Source organism: Podarcis cretensis (assembly GCF_951804945.1).
Source record: "Podarcis cretensis genome assembly, chromosome: 16".
Taxonomy (NCBI): domain Eukaryota; kingdom Metazoa; phylum Chordata; class Lepidosauria; order Squamata; family Lacertidae; genus Podarcis; species Podarcis cretensis.
In genome coordinates, this window is record NC_137186.1 from 21,418,393 (window position 1) to 21,446,326 (window position 27,934).

General features: G+C 44.9%; 1 protein-coding gene across 1 annotated transcript in view; it reads left to right on the forward strand.

The window, feature by feature from the left end:
* Positions 1-27,934, forward strand: part of MED13L (mediator complex subunit 13L) — a 169,932-nt gene that overhangs the window by 126,611 nt on the left and 15,387 nt on the right. Inside the window, exons 13-26 of the mRNA XM_079956280.1 lie at positions 363-487; positions 1,209-1,308; positions 4,379-4,599; positions 5,466-5,671; positions 8,765-9,711; positions 11,914-12,093; positions 12,464-12,687; positions 14,635-14,827; positions 16,286-16,736; positions 17,434-17,653; positions 20,079-20,267; positions 21,619-21,842; positions 24,008-24,150; positions 24,688-24,846. Of these exons, the coding sequence (XP_079812406.1) occupies positions 363-487; positions 1,209-1,308; positions 4,379-4,599; positions 5,466-5,671; positions 8,765-9,711; positions 11,914-12,093; positions 12,464-12,687; positions 14,635-14,827; positions 16,286-16,736; positions 17,434-17,653; positions 20,079-20,267; positions 21,619-21,842; positions 24,008-24,150; positions 24,688-24,846 (3,582 nt within the window). The remainder of the gene's footprint in view (positions 1-362; positions 488-1,208; positions 1,309-4,378; positions 4,600-5,465; positions 5,672-8,764; positions 9,712-11,913; positions 12,094-12,463; positions 12,688-14,634; positions 14,828-16,285; positions 16,737-17,433; positions 17,654-20,078; positions 20,268-21,618; positions 21,843-24,007; positions 24,151-24,687; positions 24,847-27,934) is intronic.

The window sequence follows — 27,934 nt, forward strand, 5'->3', positions numbered from 1 at the left end:
GTTCCAGTTTGTGAATGTTTTTTTGGAAGCTGAATGTCCGGCGCAGCTTCCGTTTGAGTGCAGGAAGCTCCTGCAGCCAATTGGAAGCTGTGCCTTGGTTTTCGAACATGTTTCGGGAGTTGAACACTCCTGGAATGAATTAAGTTAGAGAATCAAGGTGCAACTGTAATGTTGTTCGGCACCTGAAAATATGTCCACATACAGCTAGGACTTCAGCTGATTATTTTAAAAGATAAACTTTGGAATACAGCAATTGTGTTTTTGGAGAGTGTGATTTAATGCCTTTCTGCCTGATGTCTAAAATCCTTGATGTTTCTTCCCCCCGCCCCCTCTTTTTTTCTCTCTCTCCACCCTCCCTGCAGACACACGGCAAGATAATGCCGCAGGCCGAGCTGGTTCTAGTAGCCTCACACAAGTAACAGATTTGGCCCCTTCACTACATGATTTAGACAACCTCTTCGATAACTCAGATGAAGATGATCCTGGAGTAAGTGTGTGATGTGTTAATATATGCTATATGCTCTTGGTGTCACTCTCCCTTTGGAGTAAAATATAATCTCAGGGAATTTTGGGACTTGATTTCTCCTCCATCTGATTTCATGGAATTGCAGAGTTGCTAGTTCACAGCTAAAGATTCCCTGACAGATGGGCATACAACCTGTGTTTGAAAGCCTCCAGTTTTCCCCATAGTGTGAACTACGTGGTAAATGGAATGTCATGCCACAGCCACTCCTCTTGCCCCAAAGGAAGATTTCAGCATGAGAGCAAAGTCTGTGTCTAATGCAGCAGATACACCAAATTCTTTTTCTCTATGTTTTTTTCCCCTGTTTCCATTCACTTTGCCCACGGTACCAGAAACTTTGCTTTGTGCTGATGTGGGTTAATAAAGTAGCCGTGTTCCGCTGCCAGTTTCATGGAAAACACCAGCACACCAAAAAAAAAAAAAAATTATTCATTTGTAAAAAGCACACAGACATAAGGTGTTTTTTAAAACCATTAAAACAAAAAATTAAAAATGAGTGAATGATGCAAAATTAGGTTTCTCCGCCCCCTCCCCATGATTTTTTTCCATTTAAAAGGTGCTCTTCATTGCTTTATTTAAAATGGAATGAAAAGAAAAGGCTGTGAAGTTGTGTTATGGCCAGTTTGGTTTTAAAGAGGTGTTATTTGCTTTTAATGAGGTCTTTTCAAAAAAATCCTAAATCTAGGCTGTCTCACCTGCCCTTCGGTCATCAAAAATACCTGCAGTGGGGACAGAAGAGCGCCCTCTGGGCAAGGACGGCAGAACAGCAGTACCTTATCCTCCAAGTAAGTGTTAAGTGTGTCTCCAGGATTTCACCTAATATTAAAAGTACAAGCCAATCATATAAAAACACACATGTTTTGAAAGAATTGCTATGTAAATGGGTATTAAGTTTCTTAGCTGGTCTTGAGCTATCTGGGGTGATTCCACTGGTATTCCAATCTTATTAGAGACCCAGGAGGAGGACCGCTTTGCCTCAGTTGGAATTGCTCTTGTGTTCCATGGTATTGGCTGCCACTTATTCATTTATTTTCTGAAATCTCTGTCCTGCTTATTTTTCCAAAGTTGTGACGCAGAGTGGCTAACAATACGGTAATAAGGTCAGAACAGCCCAAGCGTCATTCATTTAAAAAAAAGAAGCCCATCCCAGCATACACTCAGATTAATGAGTTAACAGTGTTCAACCTGTTCAACAAATTCCAGCAGCATGAAAGTGATGTGGAGCTGAGCCAGCAGAAATTGAATTGAGCTCAGAAACTAAATGGCAGCCTGTGCAAATCCAATAGAACCAGCATGATAAAATCAAATCACCTGGCTCCCATAAACAGCTTGGCTGCCTCTTGACAAGAGCTGTGTCTTTTCAGTACTGGTGTCCCAGATGCCATTGTTCGTTTGCTAGCTGGTAGATTGAAGCATAGTGTTCCTACCCAAGTTGTGATTGTACAAGTCACAGGGAAATGCAATTATTTTAATTTATGCTGTCTTCATTTAAAGGCTACCACTTTAAAAAAAGTGTATAAGGAATTTGCTGCCTGCAATAGAAGCCCACGGTTTCTAATTGAAACTGCATTATATATCTCCATTCAATTTATACCGAGGGAGAAATGAAGCTTGCCAGTGTTCAAACTGCTGTCTCTTAGCATGACTTTAAATATTTAGGTGAAGTCAGAAGAATCTGGGTTGCGCTGGGCTTTTTGTATCCAGCATATATTAATATAGATTGTGGATTCCCAATGCCCTGCTCCTTTTCCATCATGCCAGGAACTGCAGGGAGTTGTATTGTCCTTTGAGATCCGCAGATGTTTCCCTACTGCAACCCTCACATACGTGATATGCTTTAGAAATGTTTTATGTATATTTGAAAATAGAATTGTGTGTGTGTGTGATACTAACAGATGTCATTGTGAATTACAATATCCTCCTGCTTCCGAGAGAGGGAGAGAGAGATACCACGGCCACTCTAAGCTGAACTCTTATTCCGCCGCAAATCATTCTTGAACATTATCTCATTAACTCTAGCTGGTAATGAGAACAAATTGAGGGGAAAAACCATGGTGTCACGAGGATGAGTCAGAGAGTTTTATGGACCCATAAAAGCAGTGCTGATTTACTCAAATGCAGAAGTATGAAGTACACAGAGATTGGGTTTTGACAGTTTTAGTAGATCTATAGCTGCTTAAAATATGCAAGGCTTTCTCAAGCATGACACACATGAAAATGAATAATGATACCCAGTCAGTTCTGTGGGTTTATTTAATTAAATATTTTCTTCTTCTTCTTTTAATGACACTGCATTGCAGAAAGTTGCCCCCACCTTCTTTTTTAATTAAAAAAAAGGGGGGAATTCCAAAAAGAATGGCACAGTGTGGAGCAGGTTGGGAAGGGTTAAGTAGATCTCTCTCTCTCTCTCTCTCTCTCTCTCTCTCTCTCTCTCTCTCTGTGCAGCAGCTTCTGTAAAAGATTTCAGAAAGAGCAGAAGTAAGTGTACATGCACGAGAGAGAGAAAGAGATGGAGAGGGTTGTCAGACGATTAGACAGCATAACCTGCTTCCCCTTCCACACTGATTTTGATGGGCTAGATAGAAGCTTGGTCTCTCTCTGAAGGATTTCCCTTTTGGATGCAAGACCAGTGCTTTCCTAAGCTCCATTTTGTTGCCAATTAGAAGAATAGCAGGGTGACATCAGCATGCTGTGTGTGCCTTACAATCTCCACAGGGATGTCCCAGCGGCAAATCTGCTGGAGAGCACTGATCAGAGTTGCTGATGGATACTTAGCATGTTATACAAACTGCCTGTCAAAGAGAGGCTCATGGACCACACTGTAGCATCAGTGGCTGTTCCCTCTGGTCTGGACGTGACTGATAAGCCCAGCTTTGTGCATGCATGTCTCAGCTGAGTTTAGGAAATGCACATAGCTGCCGTTCACACTATGTTGCAGTTCCTTTGGTTGCTTTCTCCTTTTATTATATTGCTAGCAAGCTAGTCTCTCGCTACTCAGGGATGGATAGGATCTCTACTTTAGTCTGGTTCTAGACTTGGAGACTTACATTCCTTAATGTTTGCGCAACCTGTGACTTTACTTTCCTTTAACAGTTGTACCTTGATATGTCCTTGAGAAGAACAAAGCAAGCTGCGTCGTTGTTAAGCATGAATAACTTCTTGCCTGTTCTTAATATTAATAATTATTAATCAACCAAAAGCAAGATAAATATATAGCATAAAACATAAAATAAAAATGTCACAATCCTGTTTCACAATTGAAATAAAAGAATGAGGTAAAGAAATACAGTAGAGGAAGTTAGATACCACAGATCTGCTTCAGCAGTTTGTTTTACCTTGAGATGAATTGCTGATTTATAATCTTCTTGAGATTATAAAGATATGGACCAATGGTGGAGCAAACCATTCCAGACCTCGTTGAGAGCTGCGCGTATGCATGTCCACCCCCCTGGCATGTGTCACTTGAAAACTATACAATTGAGGTGGAGCAGGGAAATGTTTGATTCAAAGTACTGTTTTTGTTTTTTCAATTTGGCTTTGCTGGCTAAGCTGTAAAGATAGCAGGTTCATAGTACAACTTCTGTTCATTGCCAGTTTTTCTCAGAGGAGCGTTTTAATTGCCAACCTCCATTTCCATAGTAGTGATAGCCTTCTCTCATAATCTAAATGTTGGAAGATTCAGGACAGATGAAACAAAGAGTCTCTTCACACAGCTAAGGTTAATGATTGAATCCACTACCATAAGAGTTCAGAGAGGCTAATTCTGAAACTGACAGTCTGCTTTGAGCATCATGGAAGGCTTGCTTTTTAAAAAAAGTATATATAATGTGTTAACACATGGGTTATCTTGTCTAGCCGTGGCAGATCTGCAGAGGATGTTTCCAACACCACCTTCCTTGGAGCAACACCCTGCTTTCTCCCCTGTGATGAGCTATAAAGATGGCATCAACTCGGAGACCGTGACTACACTGGGAATGATGGAAAGCCCTGTGGTCAACATGGTTACAACCCAGCTCACAGAGTTTAAAATGGAAGTGGAAGATGGATTAGGCAGCCCTAAACCAGAAGAAATCAAGGTATCAAGCTAAAGCAGGTGGTGGTGTAAAACTGAAACATGGGCGGAGAGATATGGGCAGGAAAGTTGTTGATCAGCTCTGCCTTAAAATGAATATGAATAACCATGGAAATGAATTGGGGGTTTGCAGGTACTGCAGCCAACGAAACAAGGACAGACATTCTTTGTCCAGACATCCCAATGCAGCAAAGTTTGAGAATTAAGTACAGTGACTAAGCTCAGGAAAAAACTGTAGCTCAATGGTAGAAGATGCATTTGTACGCAGAAGATTCTAACTTAAATCTCTGGCATCTCTCATTAAAAGGATCAGGTAAAAGTAACATGAAAGACTCTTGCCTGAAACTCTGGAGAGCTGCTGCCATTTGGGGTAGATAGTACTTTGCCAGGTGCTGATGTTGCCACCTGTACTAAGCTAGTAGTGGACACCCATTTCCCAGCTGCAAAGCTGGTAGCATGATACTCTGGTGCATTTTCCTTCATTTAGAATGTAGCTTGAATAAATCCCGCGATTCCTGTTTTCAAAGAATTTAGAGCTGCTTGCCAAGGTTGAAGATTAAAATGGGAAAGAGATGTAGTTCAGTGGAAGAGCATCTGCCTTGCCTGTAGATGGTCACAGGTTCAATCTCCAGTGGCATCCGCAGGTAGGGGGTAGGCTAGGAGAGAACCCTACCTGAAACCATGAAGAGCTGCTGCCTGTCTGTGTAGACAGTACTGCGCTACATGGACTCAACGGTCTGACTCAGTATCTGGCACCTTTCCAGGTTCCTAAAGGCTACTAATCATAATTTTAGGCAAGAAAAGTTGCCTGAATAATATTTGTATGCTTTTTTTATGTGTCCCAACCCACGCAATTCCTTGGTTTTGTAGGATTTCTCCTTTGTGCACAAATCTTCCACCTTTCAGCCCTTTGTGGGCTCCTCCATGTTTGCTCCTCTGAAGATGCTTCCCAGCCAGTGCCTGCTACCTCTGAAGATCCCAGAGACCTGTGTCTATCGGCCTTCCTGGGCCATTCCTCCAAAAATCGAACAACTTCCTTTACCGCCTACAGCTGCTTTCATCAGAGATGGATACAAGTAAGTACAGCAGTGGAAATGAGAAAACGGGTTTGTGTGTTTTTGCATAGTCATGCAGGCTATTCATTGACTTCCTTGTTAATCCACCGTGTATGATTTTTACTTAGCCTTTGGGATTAATTTGGAACGTAATGAGGTGGAGAGGAGGCTATTTAGAAGTACCGTTAATTCTGCCAAGAATGATCTGGGCATGATTTTTATCAATCAAATATTTTAAAAACTACCATGATGGGTGTAGCCATGGAGATCAATCCCCATATCCGTCAGCCACAAAAGAGAGACAGGTGACAGAAGTAACTGCTTTCTCACTTCTTTTGAAAAATCCTTCATGCATGCACATCCAACACCCCAAATTACTTCACTGGGATTTATATAGCCTTGTTGGCCTCTTCAGGCTTCTGTTTCTTAGAGTAGCATGCACTGCTTACCTCTGTGCAGAACACCAAGCTCCAGTGATGCTTAGTGACACAAGACTGTCTTCCCAGTGCAGCCACGGAACTAAGGCTGATCTCTCCTGCTTTCTGCCCTCCCTGTCTTCTTTCTCCCCTTTAATTTGTGGCTCTTGAGCCACACTTGGTTTCTGGTTCCCTTTAAGTTGCTTGTGTGTATAACAGATCTTTGCTCATGCAGAGACCTAGGGTGGGGAGAGAGTCATGGGTGTGTTCCTCTTTCCTGGAAGCATCCTTGAGTGAGCTACTCTCAGGGCTCCCTGAGAGGCAGGCTAACCTTCTGACCCTGACAACAATGGTTAGTGTGATGGCTGCCCTTTCCACTGCTAACGTACAATCAAATGAGGGGGAACGTTAAGTCATTATTTTCACATCATATCAAGCTTAGGGTTAGCCAGCTCTTAACACTGGCATAAAGTGCCCATTGCACCTCTTAGCTCATAGATCAAGGATGGAGAACATTGGGCCTTGGCGCCAAATCTGGCCTTCAGGACCCTCTCTAGCCACACACTCTTCTTCTCAGGCCTTCTGTGCTCTTTTTGCCTGGCTAGAATGTGTCACTGAATTCTGACGATGCTTCTGGTGTGGCTGGCCACAGGATGGACAGGGCTGTGTGATGTTGTATACAAAGTAGCCTATTGCACAATGGTAAAATTTAGATTCATTGCTGTTCCCACCTTTGCTGCTGACCTTGCCCACCACTGGCATGAAGGTTGGCTGGAAGGGAATGCAGTTGCAAAGGTTCCTTGCGCCCATCATAGAAAGAGGAGGTTGACCTTAATGCCAGTCAAGTTTTTTCTCCCATCACTTACTTCCTTGTCCAGCTTGCTTGGCTCTTCCTGGTCCAAACACAACCTGCCCATTTGCTGTGCTCTGATCCTCTCCTCTCTGAAGTTAGTGTCAGTATATCAACTAAGAATTAATTGGAACCCTGTTTAGCAGTCTCAATGAAATGCAAAGCCCAGCTGCTGATCTCGAAACACAGCAAGCATGGAAACTATAAAATGTATGAAACCCCTTAAAAATGGAACATGCAATGTAAGGCTCTCCCATTCACAGTCAATTTTTAGAGGGGAAGCAGCTAGTATCTTTATATCAGTCCTTCATATCAATCACTTTCTTCAAAGGTTCTTCGGTGTTCTCTGAGGAATTGCAAAAAAAGGAAAAGAAAAGGGGAAATGTGAAGCTCTTGACACCACCTAGGCAGCAATTTAATTTCTTTTTTCCCCTGTAATGGTAACTACTTCCCAAGGCCTGAGCTGATTATTAATTGCAGGTATTTATTGGGATAAAAATCTTTTATTTCCAGTGTAATCCAATTAGAGCAATGACTGTTACTGCAGGCTTCTGCGAAAGAGGTGATTGCTAATCAAGATTTCTTGGTCACCTTTTGTTGCTTCTCAGAGGCACTCGCTGCGCTTCAGCTTCTTTCTAAACCTGTAGGCTGTTCCCCTCCCCTTCCCCATTTCATTTTCCCTGACTGGCACTCCAGTCCATTAGAGATAACAGGGAAATTATTCTGGAGAATCAAGTTTCACTGCATTTCCTTCTCAAATTGCTGGCAGAATGGGAGTTCAAAATGAATATTTAAACTTTCACATTAGCTGAAGAGGGAAAGTAGAAGCATTTAAATCTGCAGGTTTCTACTCCTTCATCAGGGGAGCAATTGCCATAAGGAGCACATTTTAAGAAAAGTGTTTTTATTAGCAATGGTAAGTAGGAACAACTGTGGAGACCTGCATCCATGTTGCCCTTACTGTGCAATTCCATGGCAGGAGTTGTGCATGTGTCATCTAAAAGTAGCTTCTTGGTGAAATGGAAGGCCGTTTCCTGATGATAGAAATTTGAGAAATTAATTGTGCAGTTTTGAATAATGTGAATACAAGTGTTGGCCTCTTCCAGTTGTGGCACAAGCAGACAGCAAACCCAAAGGCTAGTTTGCAAGCAGAGATCTGAATTTCAACAGCTTACGAAATTTACCCAAGAGTAGGTGAAGTAGGTATAAATCAGTTAAAATATAAGATCCATATTCAGAAGCAAGCACTTTAAGTACTGTTATTCCTATACATGTTTAGCATTTCCTTTGTGCACATGTGGCTGTCTTATTTATTCAGCATTCTGTTTTCCTTCCAAGCTGTTGCACTGCTAATAGTGACCTGGCTCCAGCCACTTGGTAGATTAATTTTTTAATTTTTAATTTGTAAAGCTTGGTGTATTTTTTTTGTTTAGTCTCTTTCCTGTGCCGTATCAGAAAGCTCCTTAACCTGGTTGTTGACGAGATCTCTTGTGGCATGCTATAGATGAGGCTTTAATAAGACCGATCTCTGTACAGTGGTACCTCGGGTTAAGAACTTAATTCGTTCTGGAGATCCATTCCTAACCTGAAACTGTTCTTAACCTGAGGTACCACTTTAGCTAATGGGGCCTCCCGCTGCTGCCACACCGCCACAGCGCTATTTCTGTTCTCATCCTGAAGCAAAGTTCTTAACCCAAGGTACTATTTCTGGGTTAGTGGAGTCTGTAACCTGAAGCGTCTGTAACCCGAGGTACCACTGTATCCACTTCCCATTTAGATGAAAGTTGTGTGAAAAAAAACATAAACACAGCCATATAACTCTTCCTGTTTCCCCTTATCTGCTCATAGCAACGTCCCCAGTGTTGGGAGCCTGGCCGATCAAGACTACATTCAGATGAACACTCCCCAGATGAGCACTCCAGTGACGCTAAACAGCGCTGCCCCGGCCAGCAACAGTGGGGCGGGAGTATTGCCTTCCCCAGCCACTCCTCGTTTTTCTGTCCCTACCCCACGCACACCCAGGACCCCAAGGACTCCTAGAGGCGGGGGCACTGCCAGCGGGCAAGGATCCGTCAAGTACGACAGCACGGACCAAGGCTCGCCAGCCTCAACGCCTTCCACAACCCGGCCTCTCAATTCCGTGGAGCCGGCCACAGTGCAACCAATCCTGGAAGCCCACAGCCTGTACGTCACACTCATCCTTTCGGACTCCGTGCTGAACATCTTCAAAGACAGCAACTTCGACAGCTGCTGCATCTGCGCGTGCAACATGAATATCAAAGGTGCCGACGTTGGGCTGTATATCCCGGATTCATCGAACGAGGACCAGTATCGGTGCACTTGTGGATTCAGTGCAATTATGAACCGCAAGCTAGGGTACAACTCTGGGCTGTTCATCGAGGATGAACTGGATATTTTTGGCAGGACTTCAGACATTGGCCAGGTGGCAGAGAGGAGATTGATGATGTGTCAGACCACCTTGATTCCTCAGCTGGGAGAGGGGTCCAAAAGAGCCCAGGAGCCCCCAGTAAGTCTCCTCCTCCTCCTCCAGAATCAGCACACCCAGCCTTTCACCTCCCTGAGCTGTTTGGACTACATGTCCGCCACTAGCAGGCAGCCGCTCTCTTACACAAACTGGAGTTACGACAGAGTTCAGGCAGAGAGCAACGACTCCTGGATCGAGTGCTTCAACGCTCTGGAGCAAGGCAGGCAGTATGTGGATAACCCCACCGGTGGGAAAGTGGATGAAGCTCTAGTCAGAAGTGCGACAGTTCACTCTTGGCCTCACAGCAATGGTGAGATTTTGCTTCTCTTTCAGTGTTTTGGAAAACACTTCTGGGTTTAATGGGTCTATGGTTAATTATTTTATTTTTATTGTTGTTGTCAACTTCATTTCAATATAAGGGTGGTTTACAGGGTTGGTTTCTCAAACTTCAGAGTTCACCAACTCATAGAATTGTACAGTTGGAAGCAGAGCCAGCATGGGGCATTTTGCTGCTAGCGGCAAAGCAGAAATGCCACCCACCATGTGCTCACTGTCTTGCACTTGCCAACTGCTGCCTAGTAGCAGCAGTGGTCACTCGGGTGAGTGCGCAGTGGCAGGTGTGCATTGGGCACCCAGTGGAGGAGGCGGTGGCAGTGGGTGTTGCGTTCCTCTGAGGCTGGATCTGCTGCCCCTCCCGGCTGTCTGGAGCCTGGTGCCCTGAGGCAGCTGTCCCACCTTGCCTCATGGGCAGACTGGTCCTGATTCAAAGGGACCCAAAGGGGCATGTAGTCCAACCTCCCACAATGCAGGAATCACAGCACATCACTCCTTGTTGTGCTTTTAATTTGCCTTCAACCCAAACATCAAATTCTTGGGAGTGCAAACTAAATAAAGTCAAGAAATATCAATATACAATCAACACTTATAAATCATCAGTCGCCATTACGAGGAATCTTAAAATGTAAAATTGTTGTATTATCAGATCATCTAATTAAATACAGAGATTCCTCACTGGCAATGGAGGTGAACATGCCCATAATCTTGTAAATTTACTTTTTGACCCCCTTTCAACCCCTTTATTCATTCCCTTGCCCAGCCTGCACAGTCCTATTTGTTGGCCAGACAAAATTTAATGATGTAGAAAGAGAGGTGGTAGCTCAGACGTAAAATGCATGTTTTGCATATTGAAGGTCCCAGGTTCAATCTTTGGCATCTCCGGTTTAAAAGATCACATAACGGTAAAATGACAGAGGACCTTTGTTGCCTCAGACCATAGAGAGTGGCTGCCAGTCAGAGTAGACATTACTGAGTGAGATGGACAAATATACTGACCTGGCATGAGAAGCTTCTGAAGTTTCCTGGGTTTGTTCATTAGCCCTTTACTGCTGTTCATTTTAAATTCTGATATGATACAGTATTATTCTGCACAAGCAGGGCACTGAAACAAAATGTTGCAGGTGGAGTGCTTCTATTCGGGGTTCTAACTTCACAGTTCATTTTGCCCTTCCCTTCCCTGATGCTGACCTACAGCAGTCAGCATTCTATGCCAACTTCACTTGTCATTGGACTGTTTAGCGATTGCTTTTGCAGGTAAGCTGAACACACTGGTGGCCAGTTTCAGTTACATTAAAATTCTTGATTTATTTATTTCTATTAGCAGCTCTAACATTCATCCCTGGGGACATTTTAAACACTTTCCCAGTTGACCTACCTGTACAATGATGTGATGTTGTATACCTTTTTTATGTCCATGTCTCTTGTCCTCCCCCATTTCTGGAAACTCCATCCCTCCTCCTCCTGGTTTTCATCCCTGGCCCAATTGTCAGTCAATATTCTGAACACTTTTAAAGTGGGTTCTCTGTACTTCTGTACTTACCCAGTGCCTGCTGATAACCTCTCTTTTATGCATGGCTGTTGACATTTTGTTTCGATCAGCAATGGCACTTAAATGATTGAATGTCATTTAGAATGTATGATGCTCTACAATATTAAGCTGTGTATGTTTTCTGTATTCTGTTTACTGAACTCCACTTATTTTAACAAGACTCGGCAGCCACTAGAAGCATGTAGGTCATGCATGTGATATTCTGCAGAGCCTCTTAACATATGGACAAGGGACTATGCCCAGTGGAGCTCTCATTCTTTTTCAACTTCAAACTACTTTTTGAAAGTCACACAAGGGTTTCAAGTGTCTTGCAAATTGCAGAATGTGTGAAAGCTGTGCATGCACATCTCAGAACTGTGGCTTATGTGCACCTTCTGTAAGAGCTTCTTTTGGGTGAGGCTTCTAGAGAACCAACCAAAATATCATTATCAAGATCAGAGTATAGTGTTGGATACCACCAGAAAGATGAAAAAGACTTCCTTGGAATTTTAAAACTACTATTAATATATTGATGGATAAAAAAGTAAGATACTCTGTGATGATTATTTTTTAAAGCAAGGGAATTGAACCATTTTGGATGCCTGTCACTGTATTCTTGAGTCTAGCTGCTTTGTTGTTGTTTTTCAGTTCTAGACATCAGCATGCTCTCCTCCCAGGACGTGGTACGCATGCTCCTGTCTCTCCAGCCTTTCCTCCAAGATGCCATCCAGAAGAAGCGGACTGGCAGGACCTGGGAAAACATCCAGCATGTCCAAGGACCCCTCACCTGGCAGCAGTTCCATAAAATGGCAGGACGGGGAACCTATGGTACAGCAAACACACCCATTCTTTTATTTCTTTGTGCTGATGCAGGAGACCACAGCTTTCTAGATTTAAAAATGGCAGGTATGGGATGCACATCGCCACATGCGTTATCCAGTAGGCGCCATGCCAGCTGCGTTCCATGCACCATTCACACCCAATAGTCCTTGTGCTGGCTGCGGTTTTCACAGCAGCAAAACCTTTATTGCTTGATTGCAAGGCATTTCCGGTAACCTTTCAGTGGAGGAAGTGGCTCCATGGAAGGTGTCCAGAGCCATATGGTACTTTTTGCATCGAAAGCTAGTTTTGGACAGCCTGTCAAAGCTCATCCTGTGGTGTCTTGAGTCCTCTGACACTTCCTTCCCTGTTGATTCAGGTTCAGAGGAGTCTCCTGAGCCTCTTCCAATCCCCACTCTGCTGGTCAGCTATGACAAGGACTTCCTGACAATCTCTCCGTTCTCCTTGCCATTCTGGGAGAGGCTGCTGCTGGACCCATATGGAGGCCATCGGGATGTTGCTTATATTGTGGTGTGTCCAGAAAATGAGGCCTTGCTTGATGGAGCCAAAACTTTCTTCAGGGACTTGAGCGCCGTATATGAGGTTGGTGAGCAAGAGGGAGTTTCGTAAGGTTTATTAGGACTCTGTGCCCTCCCCCCCCAATAAAAAAGCAGGTGTCCATGACCAAAATTATAGCAAACAGCAGCCCTCGTCTTTTGTCTTTCATTTGTGCCCCAACAGATTACACCATCAGCATCTATTATTGGAAAAATGGCATAGCTAGAGCAGCATGGGAGGGCTAAAGGCAATAATTGGGACGCAGGTGGCTCTGTGGTTTAAACTACAGAGCCTAGGACTTGCTGATCAGAAGGTCAGCGGTTTGAATCCCCGCGACGGGGTGAGCTCCCGTTGCTCAGTCCCTGCTCCTGCCAACCTAGCAGTTTGAAAGCACATCAAAGTGCAAGTAGATAAATAGGTACCACTCCGACGGGAAGGTAAACGGCGTTTCCGTGCGCTGCTCTGGTTCACCAGGAACGGCTTAGTCATGCTGGCCACATGACCCGGAAGCTGTACGCCGGCTCCCTCGGCCAATAAAGCGAGATGAGTGCCGCAACCCCAGAGTCGGCCACGATTGGACCTAATGGTCAGGGGTCCCTTTACCTAGCCTATGCCAACCTGGTCCCTTCTGCACCAGTTTTAGTTTGTGACTCCCATCAACTCTAGCAAGCACAAACTTGCTGAGGCTCATGGGCAGAGCCTTAGCTAGGCAATCTTGTGCCCTGGCAGAACTGTCCACATTGCGCCCCCTAGCCACTGACAAATTCACTCTTCTCTCCCTCTCCTCCAACCCGCCCCCCATTCAATCCACCCTCTATCTAAAACATTTTCTTATGAGGCAATAATTAATATTTTTGTTTATAGACATATTTATGAACATATTTTAAAGCCGATTTTGTGTCTCCCCCTTGCTTGTGCCTCTGGCGGGGGCCCACCTCACCCCCTCCCCATTTATGGCCCTGCTCACAGGAGTTGTAGATTAAAAACATCCAGAGGGCAGCAGGTTGGCAAAGTCTGCTTTAAAGCATCAGAGTCTCTCTTCAAAATAACCAGGTGACGGCAAAAACTGCAATTTTAGCATGGACAATTAGAATAAGATCTATTATTTCTTTATTGATGTATTTTGTATAGTTAAGTTTTTGCCTCTATCTTCAGTACACTTCTTTTTATTTTATTGCTATGGCTAGTAGCTGATGCAAATAAAGATTCTTCTGATTCTGATTCAGCAGATTCTCAAAGAAGCAGAAAATTAGTGTCATGCCTGGGGGTGTGGGGGTGTTCTTTGGAGTATACAAACCTTTTTCTTAGCCTAGCACACCAGGGGGATCATGAGGTAAGGAAAAATATCTACAGTTCTTTGAAAAATTGGCACATTTGGATTATATGCAATTTCTCGTGTTGGTTTTATTTTATTTTTGGAAAGCCCTGTTATTGTATAGCATTGCCAGTCCATTCAATTTTCTGTTTATTCTCAGAGGCACACTCCTATTTTTTATTATTTCCAGTCCAAGACAGCAGTAATGCTCCAATTATCCACTAGGATGCAGTAATGCTTAAGCAACAAGTCAGGGTGGGTAACAGAAACAAAGACTATTTCAGTTTCCACAATTGCAAACATTGTGGAGCAGGAAAGCTTCTCTTGCAATTGCTCACTGTTTTAGTGTGATATCCTGAGAGAGCTCAGAGTGCTTGAGTTCCACTGAAAGTCATGGCAGATAAGCACACTGGCATTGAAATAAATTGCACTTGGGCAAACTTGGATTCTTATTTTCTGTCCTTTAGGCTTAATTGTGAGCCAGTTGAAATAAAGTGAGAGATAGACTTTTTGTTTCATTTATGCTTTACCTGTGGGAGTATCCCATTTTTTAAAAAATAAAATAAATGTTGGATTGGGGATGCATGTTCAGACCTCTGAAGATTTCTAGAACTAGATCTGTGATTTGTGAATATGTATTGCACTACTACAATCAGTTTTCCTCTTTATGTCTCCAGATGTGTCGACTTGGTCAACATAAACCAATCTGTAAAGTGTTGCATGATGGGATCATGCAAGTGGGAAAGACTGTAGCCCAGAAGCTGACAGATGAGCTTGTGAGTGACTGGTTTAACCCACCCTGGGGCAATGAAGACTGTGACAATCATTCTAGGCTCAAACTTTATGCGCAAGTCTGTCGTCACCACCTAGGTAAGTGCAGAGTCAGAGTAGATCGGAGGCAATTCATTTCAGCTGGGCTCTTCAGCTTGAAAGCCCAGACACATTACATTCTCTCAATGGTGCTGCCTGTCCCAAAGGTTGCATAGGTAGCCAAGAGCAGAATGACAGTTTTGATGGAGTGAACTCTAAAGGTCCATTTAGTTCAGTGTCCTCTTTCCATCGGTGGTCAGCCACGTGCTTCTGGGAAGCATATAAACAGAAATGAGGGTAACACCTCTCCTTATATATGGAGCCTAGTTCTCATGGCTAATAGTTATTTATTTTTACACTTCTCTCCCCGGGCTTGTGTTGGGGTGATTTTCTTGTAGTTGCTTAATCTTGGCAGGTATATCCTGTTTTTCCAACCAGCCTGACTTTTTTTACTGCTCACACTTTGTTCTGAATCTGTTGAGCATTGGCTGAAAAACTGATGTATGTGATGATTCATGAGGTCAGTTTCTTGGCTGCTGGATGCGATATCCGATCAAATGGTTATGATTAGCGCACTATATTTTCTGGGGCATATAGTGGAAAGAATTGGCATTCTATGGTTTTCTCCTATGTGGCCCAGCTGTAGCATTCTCTGCTTCTCTGTTACTGCTAAGGAAACTCTACTCTGTCCTAAGCTTAGTCATAGACAAGCCAGAAAGAAGGAAGCGTATACAAATCAACATGTCCCTGCCTTGGGATGATCAGGAGATACAACCTTCTAGGCAGATGCCCTCTACTATATGCGGGAACATTGCTCCTTCCTTCAGTAAGATACAGGTTCAGAACCATGCAACTTTATGTTCCACTCTGTCCCCAAGACATGGGATAGCCTACGGTGTTAACTTTTTAAAAGGGGGGGGGCAAGGAAAAACAGCTTTCTACTAATACGTAACCTCAAATCAAAAGGGAGGTCTGATCAAATTGTGTGGGAAGGAGGAAGAGGAGCGATCATTCCCTGGCCCGTGTGGGGAACATCCTGCACACCAGTATGTGAAAAGTGCCAGCACCTTATTTGGTCCATTGAGTAATGGATGAGGCCTGTCCTTCCCAACATAACTCTAGAACAACTTCCAGGATTGGAATTCATATGCTGAATCCTCAGTTAAGCACATAGCAGTGAAACCTGCCAGTAACGTAAACAGCCAGTTCCCAGGACATTTTGCAAAATTGGATTTATACATCTGTACTCCTTAGGCTTCCAGAACAAGCGATAAAAAGGAAACTTCATGATTTCCCTTTCCTCCCACTTGTCACACTGCAGGGACTCTGCAGTGCCACTTGACTCCCAGTCAGTAAAGTCCTTATCAAGGAAATAATTCTGTCTGCCTGCCTGACTCTTGTTTTGAAAGCCTAGACTTTGTGGTGCTTTTTTTGCTTGCTGTTGCCAAGGCTTGCCCTTCAGACAGCCTTTTTCTCGGTCATGATTTTTAACATCTTTGCATCTGTGTATTCTTTCAGCACCTTACTTAGCTACTTTGCAACTTGACAGCAGCCTGCTGGTGCCACCTAAACACCAGACAGCACCAGCACCACCACCAAGCCAGGAACAAACGCTATCCGGGAATTCTGCACCGATTCCTCCCAATTCGGCCTGCCTTGCTGCGCCTGGGGTTCCCCCAACTGGCAGTTCTTTCACCCCCACACCCAATGGAGGGACCACAAGCCTCCCAGGAGGCAACAGTTCAACCTCTGGATCCACAGTGCCACAGCTGTCAGCATCCTCCTCAGTGCCCAGTATTAACCAGACAAGCACTACCTCCTCTTCAGGGTTCAGCGGTGGCCTACCTCAAGGTCAAAACCCAATTCTTGGTGTAAATTCTACGGAGAGACCCCAAGGAAGCACAGTCTCCGGAGGAGATGCAGAGACAGGGCATAATTCATCTCAACAGCAGCAAGAAGGACAGGAAAGGTAGGTCCAGTGAGCATTCACAGCAGAGGGTTTTTAGCTCTGTTTCTCTACATGTGTATGTCTGATGTTCTGTAGTTTATCCCTACATACTATACGATGACTGGTGATTTTTGTTGCTGTTGACGCTCTGCTCATAATCTTGAACGCAGCATTAAGATTGCTTAAGCCAATTGATTTCAGCTGGTTTGCTTTCCGAGATTTCTAGTCCAATCCTGTCACCCAAAGGTCCCAAGGCAGATGGAACGTATTAATACAAATGCAAGAGTAGCACTGTTAAACCAAATCAGAATACATCAACATGGATGGGATTGCCCCAAACTAAAATATTCACCCTGAGAACTCCTTGTTAGAGGGTTTAAGGAGGCATAACTCTGTGTAGAATCATTGAATTGGAAGGGACCCAAAGGGTCATTTAGTCTCAGCTCCCTACTTTGCAGGAACCACAGCTAAGCCTGTGTTCTGCTGCAACCAACGCTTAGGCTTTGGGATAGCCCAAGGTAGCCTCGTAGCACTAAGCTGCTGTCTCTTAATAATTCGCTTTTTCTGTGCCTTTGGAGCAAGCCGGTCCTCTTTTCTTGGGCTGCTTCAGGGCCTCCCCCTTCCTTTCCCCTTATGCCTCTTTTCCATAGCCCCCCATATGTGTAATCTCTTTACTGAGACGTTTTAAATCAGCACTTAACACCCTGTTCTTTTCTAGTTCTGCAGAGAGGGAGAGGATAGGAATTCCAACGGAACCCGAGTCGGCAGATAGCCACGCCTACCCTCCGGCTGTCGTCATCTACATGGTGGATCCTTTCACCTACACTGCCGAGGAGGAATCCACCTCTGCCAACTTCTGGCTCTTGAGCTTGATGCGGTGTTACACAGAGATGCTGGACAACTTGCCTGAACATATGAGGAATTCTTTCATTCTCCAGGTAACTTATCTGTTTATATAGAAATTTTTATATTGGGCCCTTCTAGCCACTAAAACCCATTTAAAAGCAACCTCGGCAGCAGAGATCACAAGTAAAAATGACCTCAGCAGGCAAAAAACGTCTGCAAAAGACAGCCAGAGAGGGGGCTATCTGTGCTTTATGGGGCAAGATATTCCACAGTATTGGTGCAACCACAGAAGCTCTATTCCTAGTCATCCTCAACAGTGCTCCACACTCAGAGGGGACACAGAGAAGGGCCTCTCCTTCTGATTTTTGGAAGCAAGGAGGGTGATAAGGGAAGAGGTCCCTCAGGTGTCCTGGGCCCAGGCCACTTAGAGAGAGACCAGTTTGCCTCTTAGATTTTGAGCCAAACGGTGCTCTTGCCAGCTCATTATGTGCCTTTCTTATATCCACGAACCTGTAGTTTGGTTTGTAAGTACATGGCCTTTTGCCAGTGGAAATCAGAGCTCTAAATAGAACACAACATGACATATTGAATATAGCACATTCTCTTCTGCAAGATTCTTCCGGACAGCACAGTTTGTGCAAACGTTTTTAGAGCAACGTGTCTTTTTGTGGGTTTATTGTGGCTTGGGAGCAGAAATTAAATTTATGTAGGGTAGGGTACATCACATACCCCTAGTAGCAAATATCTCATAGGACACCTGCACAGGACATCCTGCAGAACCATTCAAATTAAGATCTTGATTTAATCTCATTTGCTTTGTGAATGTAGCTGTGTTGGAAGACCGTAGCAGATTTTTTCTGGCTCTGTAGCAAGATAAAGTGCAAAAATCTTGGGAGGAAATTGGCAGTGGCCATTAGGCACACATTAAATGTGTGATGAGTATACTGTATCCAGGTGTAGTGATGATGATGATGATAATTAATAATAAATAATAAATAATATTGTTTATACCCCACCTATCTGGCTGGGTTTCCCCAGCTGCTCTGGGCAGCTTCCAGCAAAATATAAAAAATACTAAGTTGTCAGACATTAAAAACTTCCATGAACTGGGCTGCCTTTTGATGTTTTCTAAAAGTTGTGTAATTCTTTATCTCCCTGACATCTGATAGGAGGGTATTCCACAGGGAGGGTGCCACTGCCAAGAAGGCCCTCTGCCTGGAGCCCTTTGATTACTACACACAATTAGTTCAGTGTTTGTTCTGTAATGATCTTGACCTCCAGATGAGTCTGAGGTTTAATTCTCACAAACAGCAAAGTAAACCTGTATCTGGAGTATTAACAGCAAGTGCAGCTCATGCGATGGAGCACTTACCCATGGGGAAAAATTACCTCCGTGTAATTATTTTATTTACAGCATTTCTATACCACTTAATACATTAAGTGGACAGAAAATTGAAGCAGCAACAGACAACTTAAACAAAAATATTGCAAAAATACAGAGTTACATATAAAAATGTCACATTAATACAAAGTTACATTTAGACATACAGAGAGAGAGAGAGGGGGGGGGACACCAATTAATTTTCCTTCTGACACACCCCACCTCTCAGCCTCTGGGTTCTCACCCAGGATCCCCCAAAAACTCTCAGCTCACACATAAAAGTCTCACAACGAGAAGACTAGTCTCTCACTCTAGACTTGCTTTGTATGGGCAGGCCCACAGCTGTACCCCATTCAGCTGCACTCTCCACACCCAGTTCCAGGTACAACAGCAGGTTTCCCAGGGAATCCAAAGAATGGGAAAGTGCGCCCCCCCCAGCTCTTTCTTCACTCACAGTCCTCTCCTCCTCTGCCTCCAACTAGATAGAGTTAGCCTGTCAGGGAGAAGCCTTGGCCAGGAGCTTTTCTACTCGATAGCCAGCTTTCTATATGGAAGCCTCATTTCTGGATGAAAGAATTTCCCATCCTCTTGAGTTCCTATCTTTGTGAAGTCGAACGGCCAAGGAGCAGGTTTCCTACTGCAGCTGCTGTTTTTGAGAGCCTGGCTTAAAACATAGCTTTTCTGAGAAGTACTTGGGTGTCAGAGGTTCTCTTGAAGGCCATGGAGTTGCAGTACATCAGACACACACATGAAAATTGCTTCTCTATGACTGAGCAGTGGCATAATGGGACTCTGTTATTGATAGCGGGTTCTCTCCAGGCTATTGAAATGGCATCAGTTTGTGTGAACTCGCTCAGCTCACCCCAGTCTGTGGCAAATGGCTCATGTTGTAGAACAGGCAGAATAACAGTGATTGCTTCACACATTAAGGGACCAGCGTGTCCAAGTTTTCTACTCTCAAAAAGCTACAACCTCCAAAACAGTTTAAAAATTATCAGGTTTCTTGCTTGCATTCACTTTTGTGTATATGGGCAAAAAAAATATTTTATGGGTGCCTCTTAAGTATTAAACATGCGAACAGGTCCTAAGATGAGCCTTATAATCCTGACTTGGTTCCTCTGTCTATCACACTCTAGATTGTGCCTTGCCAATACATGCTGCAGACCATGAAGGACGAGCAAGTCTTTTACATTCAGCACTTGAAGTCTCTGGCGTTCTCTGTCTACTGCCAGTGTAGGCAACCGCTGCCCACACAGATCCACATCAAGTCCCTGACCGGCTTTGGGCCGGCAGCCAACATCGAGATGACTCTCAAGAACCCGGAGGTGAGTGCTCTAACAAACACACACAATAACCAGCCCCACCCTGGAAAGCTGAAACGGAACCTGGCACTTGGCCTGAAGTATCTAATTGCTGTCTTGTACCCAAGTTATCACAAGAAGCAGGCAGAGGAGGATGCGGCAGTTGCTTTGAATCGCTGCTTGAGAAACCGAGAGCAGCAATAGTCTCCAAGGCTACCGAGGCTGTTTCAATGCATTGAGGAGGTTAACTGCACAGCTGGGTTTGCAGCCTAACCCTGCCACCCTGAATTTTAGAAGCCTCAAACCTGAATGAGCATTTGCTTCCTTTTCACATGTTACTAAACACCTTAATACGTGTCTCTTGGAATGAAGCAAACGCACAGATGCATTGTCTCAACACCCTTAGGTCAGTAGAACTTCCAACTGTGCAGATCAACAAAACAAAACAAAACACCACACAGAAATATGACGCTGCAAAAATAATAAATAAAAATGGTGTCAAATGCTGTCTTCCTTGAGCCAAGGATTTATCAGTTGCATAGCGGAACCTGCTCAGTCCAGAATGAGCACCTCCACTGACTTATATATACACTCAGGGTTTTTAAAGTAAGCAGCACAAGAACAGATGTCTACAACAGTGCATCTAAAATTATTCTGGAGAACTGCATTATCTCATGTGGCTTGACTCTTTTATACGTGATATATATATGTAATTCGTGTATTCTTTGGCATGTCATTATTTGAGGAGAAAGGACAATGACCATGCACCTAGCAGTTGAGGCAAAAGCTCATGCTTGATGCAAGAAGCTCACTTGGGTCAGAGCTGACAAATTCCACATAGAAATCTGTTTGAACACCATTCCTTCTCCATCTCAGTTCAAAACTTTGTTACATATTGTGATGAGAGAGAGGAGAGAGGAGGGAGTGAATGAATGGCACAGCACCTGTCCTTGCTCTGAAAAAATAATAATACCTATGTTCTGAGCTTGTTTTGAGAAGTTTTTTATGAAGTGGCTGCCCCACTACACAATGGATTTTTATTTATTTGTTTGAGGTATTGATACACTGCTTAATAATTAAGTGGTGTACACAAAATTACAATTAAAAATAACCACACAAAGGGTAACAACAAGAAGGGTGCCTGCCTAATCTCAGATGGGAGGGAGTGCCACAGGCGTGGGCATCCAACACTGAATGCACTGCTTCTAGCAGTGATGAAAATCTTGAGATATTTGCTGTTTGAGTGTTCAAGGCGTACAATGCTGGTAGCTCTCCACAGCCCTTGCTTCAGACAAATGGCATACCATAAGCAGAGAGCTACTGTGACCTTAAAAGCTCTTTCACCATCTTACGTGATGTCTTCTTCTTTTTACAGCGGCCCAGCCCCATTCAGCTGTACTCCCCTCCGTTTATCCTGGCACCCATCAAAGACAAACAGACAGAGCTCGGGGAGACCTTTGGAGAAGCCAGCCAGAAGTACAATGTGCTCTTTGTTGGGTATTGTTTATCTCACGACCAGCGGTGGCTTCTGGCCTCCTGCACCGACCTGCACGGCGAGTTGTTGGAAACCTGCATTGTCAACATCGATTTGCCAAACAGGTAGGGCAGAAAACTGGGTTTCTACACATAGTATAGCTGAACATTCTCTTTGCACGCAGAAGGTTTCAGTCATCCGCAGCATTTCCAGTTTGGGGGATCTTGGATGGTTTGGCTTGGCTTGGCTGGACAAGCCCTTTCCCCCCTGACATCTTAGAGTACTTCTGCTAGCCACAGGAGAGGCAGTACAGTGGTACCTCGCAAGACGAATGCCTCGTAAGACGAAAAACTCGCAAAACGAAAGAGTTTTTCGTTTTTTGAGTTGCTTCGCAAGACGGATTTCCCTATGGGCTTGCTTCGCAAGACGAAAACGTCTTGCAAGTTTGTTTCCTTTGTCTTGCAAGTTTGTTTCCTTTTTCTTAAAACCGTGCATTCACTTCGAGGAGCAACTCATAGCATGCGGTGTGGTAGCCTTTTTTGAAGTTTTTGAAGACTTTGGTGATTTTTGAAGCTTTTCCAAAGTCCGTGCTTCGCAAGACGAAAAAAATCGCAAAACGAATTAATTTCGTCTTGCGAGGCACCACTGTACTGTATTATTATTAGTAGTAGAAGTAGCATTAGCATTAATTAATTATTATTATTTCCATTTATAGACATCTTACTATCTAAAATATCTCAAAGCAATTTATGCATACAATGAGCAAATAAAACCATGTCAAATGATTCACACAGCAAAATACATAATGTCAGGGCTGCCCAAGGTCCCAGCTCACAAAGGACCAACGCCAGCCCGTTGTTATATACAAAAGTCTTTATTGAAACGCAGTTTCGATTTCAAAGCCGCGGCGTGCAGCCCTACGTCTTAAACCCTAGACCGCTGAAGCTCCGTCTGAATCTCCTCCCCCCAGACACCAGTTTAAGACTCTAGCCTTGCTCCACCTCTTCCTTTGCTCTTTCCTCCTCTGGGTCCGCCTGTCCGCTGGGGTCTTGCCCTTTCTAGACTCTTCTGACGCTGAGTCCCCTGAGTCTTCCCCCTCCCTCCGGCGGGCTTTAGGACCTGGTTCCCAATCCGGGCTTCCTGCTGTGCCCCGCGCCTGTACATTTGAACTTGGCGTGCGCGCCCAGCCGGCAACCTTCCTCCTAACCGTTACACTGCTTCTGTCACTGCTTCCCCCTTCAGAGAGGCTAGCTGGACCTGACTTCCCCTCCGTTCCCTCACTCTGCGATGGAGGCGTGGCCAGCCCTGATTCATCTTCTCTCCCTGCTGGAGGAGAAGCTGGTCCTGATACATGGGACTCTTCCCCCTCACTACGCTCTGGTGGAGGAGCCGGTCCTGATCTCTCGCTGCTGCTTTGGGAGTCCCCGCTGGCCCCTTGCTTCTGGTGTGTCCCCCCTGGGACCCCCCCTTGCCCTGGCCGTCGGCGCCCCCCTCTGGGAATCTTCTGATTCGCTGGAGAAGCTTATGGAATCTCTCGGGCCACTCTCATACTCCCCTACGCTGCCCTCAGATTCTTCCCCTTCGCTCTCCATTTCCTCTCTCCCCTGTGCCTCTGCTCCTGAGCCCCTGACACATAATATCCTTATGCATAAACATAATCTAAAATCAGAGAGCACTACAAGGTCACATAAATATAAAATTTCAAACAACGAAACATACACGCAATCAACCATCCAATCTCTCTCATCATCCATTTCACACGACCACTGCAACCATTCACTACCTCAAGCATCATCAACCACCCATACATAAACTACTCACATTCAACAATATTGCAGCCCACATTTGAAGGGTCACTGCCAAGCATACAGAAATAAGATACCCTCTGAAGCAGTACTGGACTCATGACCCATCACTGTTGGACCATCTAATACACCCCTCTCATCTCTCACCTAAGAAGGGGCCAGATCCATACCAGGCTCTCATCTTGGAGGGCATAGAACTACTTCCATCCACTCACTTCCAACTACAGAATCAGTTGATTAGGTGGACTAGCGGTCTGGCTCCGTTTACAGACAATTCTTATAGTCACACCGATGGTGCTCAAAGATCTTGTTTGGTTGCCCATGTGAGAAGAAATACTCTTCAATGTGAATCTATACTACTGCTTTCCAGATCTTCACAGATGGAGCATAAGTTTTAGAAATACCATGAATTCGCACCTTAAATTAGGTTATTGCTACCCTAGGCTGAAATACAAAAATAATCTTTTGTTCTCTCATCTTCATAGATCAAGGAGGTGCAAGGTATCGGCCCGTAAAATTGGCTTGCAGAAGCTGTGGGAATGGTGTATTGGGATTGTCCAGATGACATCACTGCCCTGGAGAGTTGTGATTGGACGCCTTGGGCGACTGGGCCATGGGGAGTTGAAAGGTACGCTGACCACGTGTTCTTTAACAGGTTGCAAAGCATAGCAACAGGTACTGGCTTGGGGAACAAAGTTGCTTATTGGTATTATGTTACTTGGAAGAGAACCCTTGATGACAGCACGGCAGTTCAGATTAAAACCACACTAAGCCACAACAGTCTTGAGCTCAATTTAACCCCCAGTTAAGAAGTCTGGGGGTCTTCACCTGTAGTACAGAATCATGTCTTCTGTTTGCTGAAAGGGAGGTGGGTGAGAAAGGGGGGAGGATGGGGAGAGCAAGTGAGCATGCAGAGCAAAGATTATAAGGAAGGGCATAAAGGGAGAGGAGAGAGCCCTTAAGAACTATGAAGCAGAGAATGATTCTGAGGGAACCAGTGTGTGAATGCAGAGCTGTGCAGACAGGGGTGTGTAACCGTGTTGCAGTCAAGCGGGCAAGTTTCCCCTTTAAGTACTGGGTTGAGTACTGTTGGGGCTCTTTTGAGTGTGAGAAGATCCCCTGAGAGACTCTAGTGGCATTTTCTCCCTTGCTCTCCCTTTTCCAGACTGGAGCATCCTGCTTGGAGAGTGTTCGCTGCAGACAATCAGCAAGCAGTTGAAGGAGGTGTGTCGGATGTGTGGCATCTCTTCTGCAGACTCCCCCTCAATTCTCAGTGCCTGTTTGGTTGCCATGGAGCCCCAGGGGTCATTTGTGGTGATGCCAGGTAATAAGCCACACTAGAGTCTGATGTTGTGCTTAGTGTGTTTATCTTCATTTAACAACTCGTCCATTTCCACTATTTTTAGTGGGGGCTGGATTTGTTTTCAAAATGATATATCTACTTTGGCATATGTTGAAGTACTGTGGCATGTATTCAGCAGATGTAGTATGAAGAAGCGGCAGGAGGAGATGACATTTCCCTCATTCAAGAACATCTTATAGGACGCTTATGAAAGCCTATGCGATGGCTATGAAAGCTGCTAAGAAATCTTACTTTGCAGCTTCCATTGCATCCGCTAGCTCTCACCCGGCACAACTTTTTAGAATAATTAGATCAATAACGTCCTTAGGAGGACAACCAAATTTAAGCACAAATTCGACCCACAGCTGTGAGGCATTCGCAAGCTTTTTTGCGGAGAAAGTCCTGTTGCTCCGCCATGACCTCCCTGCCAATTTAGATACAGTGACTGAACTGGAGGCCCCTCGACTGACTTCAGGTCCAGTGTTGGACCATTTCGATAGAATACTCCCTGCTGATGTGGATAGATTCCTCCAAGTTAGTAGGCCCACCACCTGCCTCCTTGATCCATGCCCGTCTTGGCTGATTAGGGAGTGTCCAGATGTTGCGCGGGCCCCCCTGGTTGAAATTATCAATTTGTCCCTTGACACGGGGACATGCCCAGGGGAACTGAAGGAAGCAGTGGTATGTCCACTCTTAAAGAAAACTTCATTAGATCCCTTAGACCTATCCAATTACCGCCCAGTTTCAAATCTTCCATATCTGGGTAAGGTAATTGAGAGAGCGGTTGCTGAACAGCTTGGTAGGTTTCTGGAGGAAACATCGGCTTTAGATCCATTTCAGTCCGGTTTCCGTCCTGGTTTTGGGACCGAGACGGCTCTGGTTGCCCTAACAGACGATCTCCGTAGACAGCTGGATCGAGGCGGGTCAGGACTGGTGATCCTTTTAGATTTGTCAGCAGCCTTTGACATGGTTGATCATGATCTTCTGGACCACCGCCTCACAGACGTGGGGATACAGGGCATAGCCCGTAACTGGCTGTGCTCTTTTATCTCTGGTCGGGGACAGAGGGTGGCACTAGGGAGGGAAATGTCGTCGCGCCACTCCTTGGTGTGTGGAGTGCCGCAGGACACAATCCTCTCCCCCAATGCTTTTTAACATCTTTATGTGCCCCCTTGCCCAGATTATCCGGAGCTTTGGGCTGGGCTGTCACCAATATGTTGATGACACTCAGCTCTATCTGCTGATGGATGGCCACACTGACTTGGCCCCGAACACACTGACCAGATGCTTGGAAGCTGTGGCTGGTTGGTTTTGTGGGAGCCGATTGAAACTAAATCCTTCGAAGACAGAGGTCCTATGGCTGGGTCGGGATGGCATGGGATGAGGGACCAACTCCCTTCTCTTGCGGGGGCCCAATTAGTGCCATTGCCTTCCGTTAAGAGTTTGGGTGTAATCCTTGACGCCTCCCTTTCCATGGAGGCGCAAGTTACAGCAACAGCCAAGGCGAAATTTTTCCACCTTCGCCGCATCAAGCAGTTGGTCCCTTACCTTTCCCGCCCCAACCTGGCCACAGTGATCCATGCGACGGTCATCTCCAGGCTTGACTACTGTAATTCGCTCTCCGTGGGGCTGCCCTCGAAGCTGACCCAGAAACTCCAGAGGGTGCAGAATGCTGCAGCAAGGCTCCTCACGGGGTCTCTGCCATGGGAGCATATTCACCCAGTGCTTTTCAAGCTGCACTGGCTCCCGGTGGAGTACAGGATCAGATTTAAGGTGCTGCTTTTGACCTTTAAAGCCCTTCACGGCCTAGGACCCTTGTACCTACGGGACCGCCTCTCCCGGTATGCCCCACGGAGAGCCTCAAGGTCTATAAATAGCAACACCCTTGTGGTCCCGGGCCCTAAGGAAGTTAGATTGGGTTCAACCAGAGCCAGGGCCTTTTCAACTCTGGCTCCGGCCTGGTGGAACGCTCTGCCTCACGAGACCAGGGCCCTGCAGGATCTGATTTCTTTCCGCAGGGCCTGTAAGACAGAGTTGTTCCGCCTGGCCTTTGGCTTGGAGCCAATTTGATTCCCTCCCTCCCTCTCTTTCTTTTTTCTTTTCCTTCTCCTTCTGCGATGAGGCTACATTTTAATATTTTAATGTTTCAATATTTTAATGTATTTTTTAATTTTGTTTTTAAGTTGTAATCATTTAACTTGTTTTTATTATTGCTTGTAAGCCGCTCTGAGTCCGGCCTTGGCTGAGGAGGGCGGGGTATAAATAAAAATTATCATCATCATCATTATTATTATTATTATTATTATTATTATTCCACAGCCCTCAAATATAAAATACATCGATCTCCTTTTCAATCTGACTGATGAATATTGTGTTCAGATGAGTGTAAATTTTACATGTATTGAAGCAGTTCAACTGCCCATCTTTGCTGGATCCTGGGTGCTGGGTGCAACTTTTTGTCAGAGCCCAATCTGCACAAATAGCTTCCCCTTGAATGACCTATGAAAGCATCACACTGATTTGGTCCACATAGATTGGGCTCCACATGCATAAGCTTTGGGCAAGCATTGTAGCTAACACTTGGACAGCCATTGGACCTAGAGGAAGGAGAGGAGAGCCATTAGAGCCCCATTCCCCACTGTGTATAGGCTTCTAGTCATTATAATCTCCTACTCTGGTAACATCATGCAGGGGGGAGCACATCATGTGTTCTAAATTGTGCAGGAACCTTCCACAAGTCCCAGAGGTTCTTTTCTTCAGAGGTTCAGCTTCCAATTAACGGGGAAAGGTTGTGCTTAAGAATGTAAGAGCCTTGCTGCTTGATCACGCCAAAGGCCCATCTGTTCTCATTGTGGCCAACCAGATGCTGAAGTGGGAATCTCACAAGCAGGACATGAGCACAACACTGCTTGTGTCTCTAAACCACAATTCTATGCATTCTTGTTACTTTTCAACAGTATCTCTTATAAAATAAAAGTAGCAGCCTAAAGCGATGTGGGTACCTGCCCTTTATATTTTGATTTTTAAACATTCCCTGTTCCTGGGAAGCCTTCCCCCCCGGGGCATATAA